Raw genomic sequence first — 14,334 nt, forward strand, 5'->3', positions numbered from 1 at the left:
ATCCAAAAGAAAAAAACGAGTAGAAAACTATTCACATCGATGTTTTCAAATCGACAAAAACTGCTATGAGTAGGTTTTATAGGTCAATTGTGTGACTGATATTCTGTTTGGGTACCCCGTGAAAAATATCACTTTTTATGAAAAGAAAATATTACTTTTTATTGCAAATATAAACAAGATTGACCCGTCTCACAATAAACCTAATGTTTCAAATTTATAGATTTTAATTTTTTTTATTTTAATTTGAATATATTTTTCGAGTCCAAATAAGATATTTAAAATCTTTAATCATGTGTATTCATTTAAAATTTATTATCCTTGTGTACTTTAAATAATGGTTGAAGTTCTGGTGATAGTGATACCAAACAATTAAAATTCGGCCCAAAACAAAAGCCCACAATATCACATCATGGATAAACCCACCAAACATAATGGGATCAAGAAAATTGGGTGAGGGTCCAATTTATGCTGAAGGTCCATGATTGGAAAGTAACAAGATACCATACGTATACCAGCAAACTTATTATATTCAAAAAAGGAAAAGAAAAAGAAAAAAAAGAGCAGCAAACTTATTGACCATCCATCATCAACAAGTTTGAATTAATGTGAACTATTGTAATTTGGTACTATAAATGGAGGGATGTACTATAGTTTTATATTTGTCGATTGTTTGTCTCATTTTTTAGTCGACTCGTTCATAATATGCTTTAGATGTTTTCGTTCCTAATTCGATTTTATGCGCTTATGTTTGAAGAAGGTGAAAAGAATCATGATATGTATATGAGACATGAGATTCATATTGCGCGTGCGCGCGCACACACACACACACACACAGATATATATATCTCATGTCTCTGTGTGTGTGTGTGCGCGCGCGTGTGAGCGTGTCATGGTATATGCTTCTTTAGTTCTTTACATATTGAGCATGACAAGAGACAGTATTGGAAGAATGTATTTGAAATGATCATATATTGGAGTGAATTTAAAATTTACTTCAATAACTCAAAAAGTAACTAACTGATATTTGAAATCTATTGTCAAATGGATTTTGTCAAATAAACAAATCAATTTGTTATTATAGTTTTGGAATCCCTAACCTCAAATCTATCCATCCAAATATAATATACTTCATTGAATTTTCCACTTATAATTTCCATCTTCTCTTTGTTGAGAATCAGTTTTTAGTTAAAGTGTGAGAATTCATCTTTGGCCAAAAACAATTCGAGTAGGTTCTTTAGATTGACTACTTAAATTCTTTAAATATATAATTTTGGAATGAGGAATTTAATCCGGGGATGAATTAATGATGAATTTGAAATGATATTCATCTTTAGTGTATTTAAAATATATTACGATTAACATTGCATCTACATGTATTAGCAAGAGATGTATTTGAAATCCACTTAAAATAAATTCATTCAAATGAATTTAAAATTCATAACTTCAAATCATTTTATGAAATCCACTTAACAAATAAATGCATTCAAATGAATTTAAAATTCATAACATGAAATCATTTTATTCCAGCGTAACATAAATAAATCTAAAACCAATAGCGTGTGAATAGAAAATTAATATTTGAAAACGACAATTAAAATGGTTAGAATTGTATTCTTAATTTAAAATCTTGGGACCGCTGGAAGTCTAATGGAGCTTAGAGAGACATTTTATTTTTATTGTATTTCCAGCAATATTATTTAATTGGAGTTTTAAATTCTGGTATACACATTATTTCGTAATATCTTTTGTCTCATTTCCCAGTGAATAAATTAACAACAGTTTTATGTTTGCTGAATAGTTTTATACAACAATAAATATATAAACCTAAAATATTAATTCGAATAATAATGTTTTGTTTTGATAAATTTCGTTTCCTACATATATTTGAATATAACAACGACAATAATAATAACAACAATAAGCAATTTAGAGAATATTTGCAAACTCTAAACAGAGAAGTAGTATACCACAAGTTTCAAAAAAGCTTGATCGAACATATTTGAAGTTTATATGGAGATGTATAGTGAAATTATTTTACTTTTAAACTATTTGTATTTTAATTATGCATAATAATTACTTTTGTTTTAATTATTTTTAAAATAGAAAATTATTTAATTGAATAAAAAATTAATATTTCAACATCGTCTCTGCAACTTCATCTCACCGCTATAAGAACATGAGATACAATTAACAACTCTGACATTGATATCTTTTCAACTTCATCTCATTCTTGATCTAAGACATTATTCCGCCCATCGATTGATATCTTTTCAACTTCATCTCATTCTTGATCTAAGACATTATTCCAACCCGATGGGCGATGTCTTGAAAAAAGAAATTCCAAATAACTAATAGCTAGGGAGTAAACAAAGTTAGGGATGTCAATGAGACGGGTATGGAGCGAGTTTGGCTAAACCCAAAACCCTCTCCATAAAAAAACTTTGACCCACTACCCGTCAAACCACGGTTAAATATTCTTCGGACACACCCCACCTCGAATATGAAACGGGGCCGGGTAGAACCGTGAAACCTAAATCTTTTTAAAATATAAAAGTAATCTTTCTTCTCACATGAGTGAATTATGAAACAGACAACCATCTAAATACAACATTGTAGAAAATTAATTCATGTCTTCGACCATATTTAATAATAACAAACAAAGTATTTTCACGACATAAAGAATTACATAAAAAAAAGAGTTACTAGCTCTCAAAAAAATCTTGACATCCCCAAAAATAAGTCATAACATAATTTAAACAAATCAATATAAAATCAGCGAGTATACAATATATTAGACATATTCTTCGGGATCATTTTCCTCTTCATCAAGAATGGTGAGACAAGTTGGTAACTACTTGAAGAATTAACTACAAAATTAAATAGAGAAAGTACATTGAAAAAATAAAATGTAATTTCAAATTGTAAAAAAATTTAATTTAAAGAGAAAAAGTACAGTAAAAAAATTAAATGAGAAGTACCATAACAAAATAAAACTGTGATTTATTTATATTTCACCTTACCCCACAACCATCTTCGCGAGTACATCAATGCCTCCAAAGTCCTTAGATTAAGTCTACTAAGATGATGGCCAACTATTCTTTCACTATTGCTAAAAGCAGATTCAAATGCAACAGTTGACATAAGAATAGCTAAGATCGTTATGATTGAGTTAAACTACTAAAAATGTGAAAATTAATAAAACTAAAACCATATGATATTTATATCCACACATATGGAACGGGTATCATAGGACCCATGACTCGTCTCATATCCAGACGTGTCTGAAAAATTGGACACGAGACCCACCCATGACCCATTTAATATGCCCAAACTCATCCTATACACGTAGTTCCATTGCGGATCTGAGTAAAACTCGGACCAATGACATCCCTAAACAAAGTCCACATAGTATGTATAATATATAAACTAAAGCTTTGAGATTAATTTAGATAAATTGCATAATTACACAGTAAAATGAAATTGATAAAATAAAAGGTAGGGGCCTATGTTTTTGAGCAAGCTAGCTGTCCAAGTAGAGGAATACATGAAACTTCTTTAGCATGTTATCGATTTATTCTCTAATCTTCTTCAATATTCATCTGCAGACAAGCATTAATCGATTCCAGTCATTGCGTCGTCTCTAGATTTGATTGAAAGACACGTGAGGAGCTGAAAGTCTATTTTCTTGTATTTGCTTTGTTCGGGCTTCTAATTTTTTATTGTAGTTTTTTACTTTCTTCGGGACTTTATGTGATATCTATAATCTACGTTTTTTGACTGAAATTTTGGTGGATGTAATGCTTATCCGGCTTTCAAATGCTCATATTGCTTATAAAATCTTGTTGACTGTCCCGGTCACAGTAGCAAGTGCAGAGCGAAGTTTCTCAAACATAAAGCTCATCAAAACTTTTCTCCGATCAACCATGTCACGAGAAAGATTGAATGAATTGGCTATGTTATCGATTGAGAAAGAAATTACTGAACAATTTGATTATACAGACTTGATTAGTATTTTTAGCTCCAAAATTGTTAGACGAGTTATTTTTTAGTGATTATTTTGGACATGTTTGATATTTTTATTCTTTAGTTTTTTTTTTATTGTCTTTGACGTATTGATTTAATTTGAAAAATTGCTATGGAACTAAAAAAATATGAACACACATTATGATTTGGAGGTCTCTTTTTAAAAGTTAAACTCAAACCCAAATATTATTAAGATCGACTCTGACTGCATCTTGGGGACGAAATAAAAGTACTCGTTGGACGTTTATTATAACATATGCATCATCTCATGAACGACAAGTGCACATCCTCGACAATACATATGAGGTGTCATCATGTTATTGTGTCTGTTTTTCCTAATTTGAGTCAACGGGATGGACAACATTTTTCTTTTTTTAAAAAAACATATTAATTAATGTTGAATTTCACATTCCATTCTTTATCAATGTGGCTTCATCGGGACTGCTAACTTAATTTTTTATTTGTTCGGTCCCCCTTATTTATATTTTTATTACATATAAATAAAAAAAGACAAATATATCTGTGTCGAAATGGCTTATTTATTAGAGCGAGTCCCACAAGAGAAAAACAAAATAACTAAATAGAAAAATATTGACGCGACTTCCTAATTCGTCCCAATTAGTTATTTTATTTTATTTCTAATTTTTGAGAGTTGTATATCCCAATTAGTTATAGTTATATAATGAAAGTTCCCGTATCTTCAAAATAGAATGATATTGTTCGTTTTGGATTTAAGTATTGATCGATTTGTTTTTAGATTTTACTCAAAATATCTCATATCAATTCAGATATTTTTCCATCTTATTAAATCATATTTTCCTCGTATATTTCCAACTCGAGACTTTGATTGAATTAATTATTTTATAATTTAGAATTAAGATAAGATTTGACGATGTGTTTTCCTAACTCGGTTCAAGGTTAATGATAATTGCTGATGCATGTAGCACAAAAACTTCTGTGACATGGTCTCCTAGATTTTTATCCGTGTGACGGTCTCTTATTTGAATCGTACTTTTTATGTCAAAAGTATTAATTATTATTGTAAATATGAAAATATTTGAACTGTCTAACATATAAAAATCCATTAAACCGTGTCATAAATATAGATATTCGAACTCTGAACTCTTCAATATTAAGCATGTTCATTTATTAAGAAGTTGTTGGTCTACCCGTGAGCACATGTTTTAATTTATTACACAACTTACTTTTATTCTCCCATATTGATTGTTCTATTTTAATTTAAAGAGGGATTTCAATTTATATATATGTATATATAATATTATATATAGTATAATTATAAAAGTGTGGACTATGAAAAAAAATTCAATTAAGAATGATTTGTCATTAATTTGTAAATAATTCAAAAAAGAACCATAAAAAATTGGTGATAATGTTTTTGTAAAATAAATTACGATGACAAGGGCAAAATATGAGAATATAATTCGTGAGACTGTTTCAAAAGAAACCTACTCTAAATTAATATATGACTAACATAGTAATTTATAATTTTAATCTTACGTGAAATTTGAAAAAAAAAAAAAAAAGCCGTAAGTGATCGTTCGAATTAGTGCATGCATAAGTTTTAACTCTAAATTTATTACGGTAAATTTACAAAAAATACCTCTGTCCATGTTTCAGTTAAAATTCAGTACCTGGCCATTATTTTTTAGAAATCAATACCTGACATATCTATATATTTAGTTTTAACTACCCAAAAAGCAAACTTTACATTTTTATCCTTTATTATTTAAATAAATATATTATTTTATACACAAAAATTATATTATTTTTCACCATTTAAAATATAATTTCAACAAAGTATTGTTTCTCAATTATCATGGAATAAAAGTAAATACTTATTTTGACATACCAAGTACCTATTATGGGGTTTCAGATACTTGATTTTGCTCTTTGAATATTCTAAATATATAAGCAAATACTATATTTTTGAGCATTCACCATAAATTCAGTCATTGTTGGTCTTTTCATGAAAATGGCATTAATATGACTTATTCATGTCATTTTATTTTAAAAAAAAACATAGGTCATCACTCATCATGAAATAAGATTAAATATTTATTTTCACTAACAAAATGCTTATTTTGGAGTTCCAAATGCTTGATTTTACTCTTTGAATATTCCAAATGTGTAAAAAAATATTGGATCTTCGAGTCATCATAATAAATTCAATAATTGTTGGTATTTTCATTGAAAATACATTAAGATGACTTATTCATGTCATCTAATTTTTGAAAAAACACAATTTCTCACTCATTGTTGAATTAGAAAAATTACTTATTTTGATCGATAAAATACCTATTTTCGGGTTCCAAATATTTGATTTGGCTATTTGAATACTTCAAATGTGTAAGAAAATACTTAAGTTTCAAGTAATATTGAGTGACTTTTGATTGTGTCATTTGTGAAGTTAAAATGTGATACTTAAATTGGTACAAAGAGTATCTAATTAAAGTATATAAATACATGATATTACCCCGTAAATACTCATATCCAATTATTTAAGAATGCCAAAATAAAATTTGAAGTTAATATTAAGTGACACCGATGATGATATTCGTGAAGCAAAAATGTGATACATAAATTAATAGAAATAATACATAATTCGAGTTCACAAACACTTGATTTTACCTTTTAAATACTCAAATTCGATTGAGTATGTCAAAATATATAATTTGAAGATAATATTGAATATTTTTTGATGATAAGATTTGTGAATAAAAAACGTGCTACCTAAATTGGTACAATGGTACCTAATTTGATTTCACATATAATTGATTTTACCCTTTTAAGACTAAATTTTGATTATTTTGGGATATAAAAAAATATAGTTTCAAGTAATATTGAGTGACTTTTGATGTGTCATTTGTGAAGTTAAAATGTGATACTTAAATTAGTACAAAAAATATCTAATTCGAGTCTACCTATAGTTTATTTTACTCCCTAAATGAGAAATATTTTAATTTGAGTTTTCAAATACTTGATTTCGTAAATTAGATACTCACAATATGTATTAAAATACTGGATATTCGAATAAGCAACTTAAGTTCATCAAGTGTTGGTATTTTTATGGAAGATACATTTAGATGGCATATTCATCTCATTTAATAATTTTTAAAAAAAAAAACAAATTCTCAACTAAGCATGAAAATTTTAAAGCACTTAGTTTTACTTTAGAAGTACTTAACTTGAGTTTGCAAATACTTGATTTCGTAAATGAGATACCCACAATATGTATTAAAATACTAGATATTCGAATAGGCAACGTAGGTCACCAAGTGTTGATATTTCCATGGAATAAGCATTTGGATGACATATTCATATCATTTAATATTTTTTCAGTAAAAGAAAAAACAAATTTCCAACTAAGCATAAAATTTTTAAAGTATTTGTTTTTATTTGTGAAGTACCTAATTTGATATTGTAAATATTTAATTTGTTCCATGAGATACTCATAATATGTAATCGAATACTGGATATTCGAATATGTATCGTAAGCTCACCAAGTGTTTATCTTTCCTTGAAAGTGCATTTGGATTACATATTCATCTCATTTAATATTTTTTGTAAAAAAAAACAAACAAATTCTCAACTAAGTATTGAAATTTTAAAATACGTATTTTTACTTGAGAAGTATATAATGTGATATCTAAATTAATACAAATAATACCTAATACAAGTCCACAAATACTTGATTTTACCATTTAAATACTCAAATTCGATTATTATTTGATGGTCAATATTGAGCTTTGAAGATGATAAGTAAGTCTGAGTGCTCAAATCGACGTTCGTATATAGGAGAATGTAAACGTTGTTTCGGTAACCTATAAACGTCGTTGATCTTGTGTATTTATAGAAGTCTTGAATCCAACGTCTATAAATAAAACGACTTCTTTGACATCTGATAGGATCAGCTTTATTACCTAAAAAGGTTCCTGCAAAAAGCTTCAGACAATAAGTCTTGTTTCATACCGCATTTGGTAAAACATATTAAATGACCTTGTTCAGCATTACGGATGCATTTAATACACGTCCTTAGTAAAGTAACGGTAACATTTAATATATGATCGATAGGTTTTGATTTAGCAAAAGTCAAGTTTTGCTTCTGTTTTTCTAATCTGATAAGTACACGAAGAGTACTGCTCTGTTAAGACGATACGAGAACTTCTGTTTTTATACGTTCTTCTGGTTTACTAACGAGATCAATTGGTTTTGACTATCATCACCACAATTAAATTAAGTCTATCAGAGAATTTGTTTTTTACTTTTATAAAAAAATATTAAATGAGATGAATATGTCATCCAAATGCATCTTCCATAGAAAGACCAACACTTGGTGAACTTACGTTGCATATTCGAATTACATATTATGAGTATCTCACTTACCAAATCAAGTATTTGCAATATGAAATTATGTACTTCTCAAGTAAAATTAAGTACTTTAAAATTTTCATGCTTATTTGAGAATTTGTTTGTTTGGTTTTTTTTTTTTTTACAAAAAATATATTAAATGAGATAAATATGTCATCCAAACGAATCTTTCATAGAAAACCAACACTTGATGAACTTACGTTGCATATTCGAATATCCAGTATTCTATTACATATTATGAGTATCACATGTACCAAATCGAGTATTTGTAAACTCAAATTAAATACTTCTCATCCAAATGCATATTCCATGGGAATACCAACACCTAGAGAATTTAAGTTGCATATTCGAATATCCAATATTGAATACATATTATAAAGATCTCATTTACGAAATCAAGTATTTTCCAACTCAAATTAGGTATTTCTCAAGTAAAATTAAGTAATTTAAAATTTTCAAGCTTATTTGAGAATTTTTTTATTTACAAAATATATATTAAATGAGATGAATATGTCATCCAAATGCATCTTTCATAAAAAGTCAACACTTGATAAACTTACGTTACATATTTGAATATTCAGTATTCTATTACATATTATGAGTATCTTCTATATCAAATCAAGTATTTACAAACTCAAATTAGGTACTTATCATCCAAATGCATATTTCATGGAAATACCAACACTTGGACTCTTGGAGAACTTACGTTGCCTATTCGAATATCCAATATTTTCATACATATTGTGAGTATCTCATTTACGACATCAAGTATTTGACAACTCAAATTAGGTACTTCTCAAGTAAAACTAAATACTTTAAAATTTTCATGTTTATTTGAGAATTTTTTTTACTAAAAAATATTAATTGAGATAAATATGTCATCCAAATGCATTTTTCATTGAAATACCAATACTTGGTGAATTTACCTTGTCTATTCGAATATCCAATATTTTAATACGTATTGTGAGTATCTCATTTACGAAATCAAGTATTTGTAAACTCAAAATAGGTATTTCTCAAGTAAAACTAAGTACTTTAAAATTTACATGTTTAGTTTGGAATTTGATTTTTTTTAAAAAAATATTAAATGAGATGAATATGTCATCCAAATACACATTTTATGAAAAGACAAACAATAACTGAATTTATGGTGATCGTTCGAAGATCCAGTATTTTTTTACACATTTGGAGTATTTAAAGAGCCAAATGAAGTATCTGAAACTTCAAAATAGGTACTTTATATGTCAAATAAGTACTTAATCTTATTTCATGATGAGTGAAGAACTATATTTTTTTAAAAATAAAATGACATGAATAATTCATCATAATGAATTTTAAATGAAAAACTAATAATGATTGAATTTAAGGCGATTTTTCAAAAAATATAATATTTTTTTTTACATATTTGGAGTATTCAAATAACACAATCAAGTATCTGAAACCTCATAATAAGTACTAATATTTTGATAGATGGAAAACACACAATTAATTTGGTGGGTAAAATTATATCTTTATTTAAATAATAAAAGGGCAAAAAAGTAAATTTATCTTTTTAGGTAGTTAAAACTAATTTATAGTGTGTGTCAGGTACTGATTTGTAAAAAAAATCATTTAGGTACTGAATCTGAAATTAAATATGGACAGATGTATTTTTTTCAAATTTACCCAATTTATTACCTGCCAACCTGAAATTTAATTGTGGCCACTGCATGTTCAACAGACAACAACCCAAAAGTCGTAAATCTGCGTGATTTATTAAATGAACATTCATTGAGTGAGCTCCTGACATAAAAATGCAGTGCATTTAATTTACGCGATGAATAATTATTTCTGGGAATTTAAAATTTCATCCACGTAGCAGGTTGGCAGTATTATATATGGGGCAAAAACTTGTGTGAGACGGTCTCACGAATCATATTTGTGAGACAGATATCTTATTTGGATTATCCATGAAAAAATATTACTTTTTATGCTAAAAGTATTACTTTTTATTGTGAATATCGGTAGGGTTGACTCGTCTCACGGATTCTCATGTGAGACCGTCTCACGGATTAAGATCCGTGAGACGGTCTCACATGAGACCTACTCTATATATACATATCAGTCAAAACCATGGTGAAATTAAATAAAAAATAAAAATGCAGTAAATTGAGAAACTAATTTCAAAATCTTTTGTAATTTTAACCGGATGAATATAATGCCCCGTAGGCGGCCCGTATTTGTTAAAAATGTACGTACGTTACCATGCACAGCTACATATATATGTATAATATTAATTAACCACTCGCATTCTTCCATATTTCTTCGAGCTCCCTCGCAAAAGTCTTCTGCCTCCCGACAACTATCGTAATATGATCCTTGTTTTCGACAATTTTAACGTGGGATCGTGGGATTCTGGATTTGACATGGTAACTACATTCGACTGGGATCAACTCGTCGTCTTCGCCATGATATATGGTGATGTCGCATTTGAGTGTGTTTTTTACCTCGTCCAAGTATCCTTCCATCTTCGCGGCGGCACCGCAGATTATGTTGTGTAGCGTATGCCACGCCGCCGTGTGTGTGTGACAGAAGAATCCCTCGATCAAGTATGTTCTAATCCTGGATCCATACATCAATGGTTAGACAAGGATATTGTAATATTTATCATTATATTTGTGATCAGACAGATCTTTAACTCGTCCCACCATGAAAAAATATTATTTTTTATATTATAATTAGTATTTTTCATTACAGACATAGATCATATTGACACGTTTCATAAATAAAAATATGTGAGATGTCTCTTAGATACCATCAAATCACCTTCTTTTGTGTTTCAAATAAAATAAAATTTCCAAGTATAGCAGAGGCTATATTATGATATAAATAATTACCAAGTCTCTTAAAAATTCATAGATAGATTGATTTAATTTCATCATGCGAGATGTGACGTCATATAAATTTGGGCATTAATTATGCATAATTCAAAGAAACTAATGGTCCCTAGCTATACATTTCATAAATAGCCCTTCACCCCATTGAATTATTAGGATGAAATTCGCACGTACAAATTAAATTAAAACTATTCTACATCTATAGCGCTGCAAGAATTCAACTCTTTTCATAAAATTATCTTTGGAGTCTTTAAATTTTTTTTTATAGTGAAAATTACCCTCACAAAGTTAAGGGTTTAAATATTTAAGAAGTATTTGCAATCTCTAACAAGTTATTATTTGGGTCATACTCCTATTTAATTTTATTGATATATATCTATATACTGTGGGATGTTGATTCTACTTCTACAAAAGTGATTATAGTAAAATATTATTATATAATAAATTATTTATCAAACACTATTCTCTTTCGATTTTCAAACTTTTCAGTTTTTTTTCTTAACACTATATACTTCTAATTTTTCTTAAATTCTCTATAATCCATAAAATTTAACCGGCCTATATGTCAATTTAAGTTTGTTGTAATTTAGCACAGGAACATTCTATTTGATTTCCGGTGCATGTCACGCTAATAATGTGCGCGTAGGAGAGTTAACGAACGATACACACCTATTCCTGGTGATCAATTTGGTAAGGAAATCCCAGAGACGGTGGTTCCTGGCCAGAAGTATACAGACGGTGCGGCTGAGGTGCTCGTACCAGCAAGCAACCGACGCTCCGAAAGATATGAGTGGCCACACGCGCCGTGGGGCCACCTTCCTCATGGTGTACTGTGCAGGCTGCTCGCCCTTTGGAGCTGGAAAAAATGGCTGCGATAATATTTTTCCAACCAATTAATTTGCAAACTTAAATATCAACAAGAAAAGGATGGATGCCATTTAATGAAATTATAACGTGCAATTAATGATGGAATCAGTGGTAGCCCTATTTTATTCTTTATTATTTATGTCAATAAGTTAAGATTCAAACTGGAACAAATTCAACCATAATCTCGGTTAGTTCGATTATGGGTGTGGGGGCAGTGTCCACACCCATATGAGTGGTTGAGATTCCACCTCATGGGGAAAAAAAAATTAAAAAAAAATAAAATTGGGTCAGAAAAAATTCTGACCCTTGAATGTACCCCTGCAGGCACTTCCCATAATATCAGACTTTTGTTTTTGTTTTTGAAAAATCTGTTTGTAATATCCAAGTACTTGATCCACAACCACTAGGCATAAATAAGCTATCTGCCTATCGTCGAAGAATTAATTTGAAACTTTTACGTTCAAATTACAATAGGGAATTACGAATAAAATGAAATGAACAAAAATTTGTGCTTACCGGAGCAAGCAAAGTTAATGATTTGACAGAGGCCGGATGCTTGACAGCAAGTGCAAGAGCTAAAATGCAGCCCAAAGAATGTGCCACAATGTGGAAAGATTTCACATTGTAAGGTTCAAGAACAGAGCTCTCGATCATCTCCAGATGTTCCCTTAGAGTGTACAAAGAATCATCTGGTTTCGGGCTTCTCCCGAAACCAAGCAGATCCACTGCAAGTAGTCTATACTTTGATTTTGCATTCTTCGAGAAGTTTGGGTACAATGTTTCGGTCCAAAACGCTGATGATGATATGAATCCATGAATGAACAACACATTTTCTTTCACATTGTCTGGGTTTTCGACCAAGGGCAACAAAAGTCAGTGACTATTAATTATGTGTGTGTGCAGACGGAAAAAGGTTAAAAACATTAAGATTCGTTTGCTCAAAAAGATGAGTTTTAAGGGTATTACGTACGTACCTTTTGGTTCATCAACTTTGACATAAAGTGTGTTTTTACAAGAAGTCATCCAAGAAGTGCAAGTCTTGCAATCGCAATCAGACCACCTTGGAATAGGGAATGTCTGCTTCGGACCAGTAACCCTCTCTTGCAGCATTCGAACACTGGTCGAATTTACCGTATACGTAGATCGTACGGCTCCGGCTCGTCTGTTGAGCTTCTTCGAGGAATGTATGATACCAGACTTTGATATGTCTGACATCAAGGAGGGGCGTGTGTAGAGGGTGTCGGAAATTTCTTCGAGTTGCAGTTTGTTCCAAGTTAAATGAAGTGTTCTCGATTCCCTTTGCTCGGATACTAAGATCTTCCCGTTGTAAGATGTGATTGCTTCTTTTGCTGACCAGCAATAACATGGCTTGAATTCTGCTTCCATGAAAAAATCAGCCATTTTGTACACGTAACAAAGCACGAAATCTAAGAGGTCTAGCAGAGTGAACACTAGAAAACTCAAGATTTCATTCAAGAATCTGCCTGACAATGTCAAAAATGATTTGATTTTGTCCTTAGCTCCCATTCTTTCACCACCTACTAAAGATCACTTAGAACAAGAACCACTGAGGACTTGATAGTGAAAAAATTTACAAGAGGAGACAAGATTTACAAATTGCGGAGGAATTCTAGTAAAGCTTCTCATTGGGCTGTAATTCATATATTAAGGACTGATCCATGCCCTCACTAGTTTAGTTTGAGAGGAAGATTAAGAAAGAAAAAAGGGGGTGTCGCAGCCTATTTTTGTCAAGACAGTTGGGACAATAAACCAACGTCTAGATTTTGCACGATAGCTAGCTAGCTTCTCTTATTTGTGGAAAAGTGTTGGAAAAATCTCTTTCTCCAAATTTTATCGAGGGAGAGCTAGGAAAATGCAACCCGCGGAGGTCTTCTCAGACGCGTAAACTTAGGTAAGAGATAAGTAAATGAATTCATTATTACATTAAAATCAGTTTGCTGGGAAGGGGAGAAGGGTTGGTGGTAGTTGAAATTAGTAACAACAAACAAGCTACGAGAATTCACCCCTCCATTTTCTATGCATTGCTTCTGTTCACAAATATATATATATTTGTATATCATTGTGTTTGTAAAGATTGATTTTTATACAATTTTTATGAGAAGAACATATAGTTTTATTCGTTTTATTAAATTATATCCGTTACCTAGAAGCTATCATT

General features: G+C 30.0%; 1 protein-coding gene across 1 annotated transcript; it reads right to left on the reverse strand.

Annotated features, from left to right (window-relative positions):
- Window positions 1–10,576: 10,576 nt before the first annotated feature.
- On the reverse strand, window positions 10,577–14,151 carry LOC140807351 (probable lysophospholipase BODYGUARD 3). The gene is made up of 4 exons (XM_073164163.1): window positions 13,130–14,151; window positions 12,672–13,000; window positions 11,958–12,157; window positions 10,577–11,013 (listed from the first exon to the last, which is right to left on the reverse strand). The coding sequence occupies exons 1-4, from the start codon at window positions 13,680–13,682 to the stop codon at window positions 10,689–10,691; spliced, it is 1,407 nt and encodes a 468-aa protein (XP_073020264.1). The 5' UTR covers window positions 13,683–14,151; the 3' UTR covers window positions 10,577–10,688.
- Window positions 14,152–14,334: the final 183 nt, after the last annotated feature.

This window comes from Primulina eburnea, chromosome 12 (genome assembly GCF_022965805.1).
Source record: "Primulina eburnea isolate SZY01 chromosome 12, ASM2296580v1, whole genome shotgun sequence".
NCBI classification, from domain to species: domain Eukaryota; kingdom Viridiplantae; phylum Streptophyta; class Magnoliopsida; order Lamiales; family Gesneriaceae; genus Primulina; species Primulina eburnea.

What these genes read in the sequence shown, in the direction of transcription:
- LOC140807351 (XM_073164163.1), bottom strand. Translation starts at nt 13,682, where the DNA reads ATGGGAGCTAAGGACAAAATCAAATCATTTTTGACATTGTCAGGCAGA. An exon ending in CAAAGTTGATGAACCAAAAG is followed by an intron (nt 13,001 to 13,129) that starts GTACGTACGTAA and finishes TCGAAAACCCAG; the next exon opens with ACAATGTGAAAGAAAATGTG. An exon ending in CATTAACTTTGCTTGCTCCG is followed by an intron (nt 12,158 to 12,671) that starts GTAAGCACAAAT and finishes ATATTATCGCAG; the next exon opens with CCATTTTTTCCAGCTCCAAA.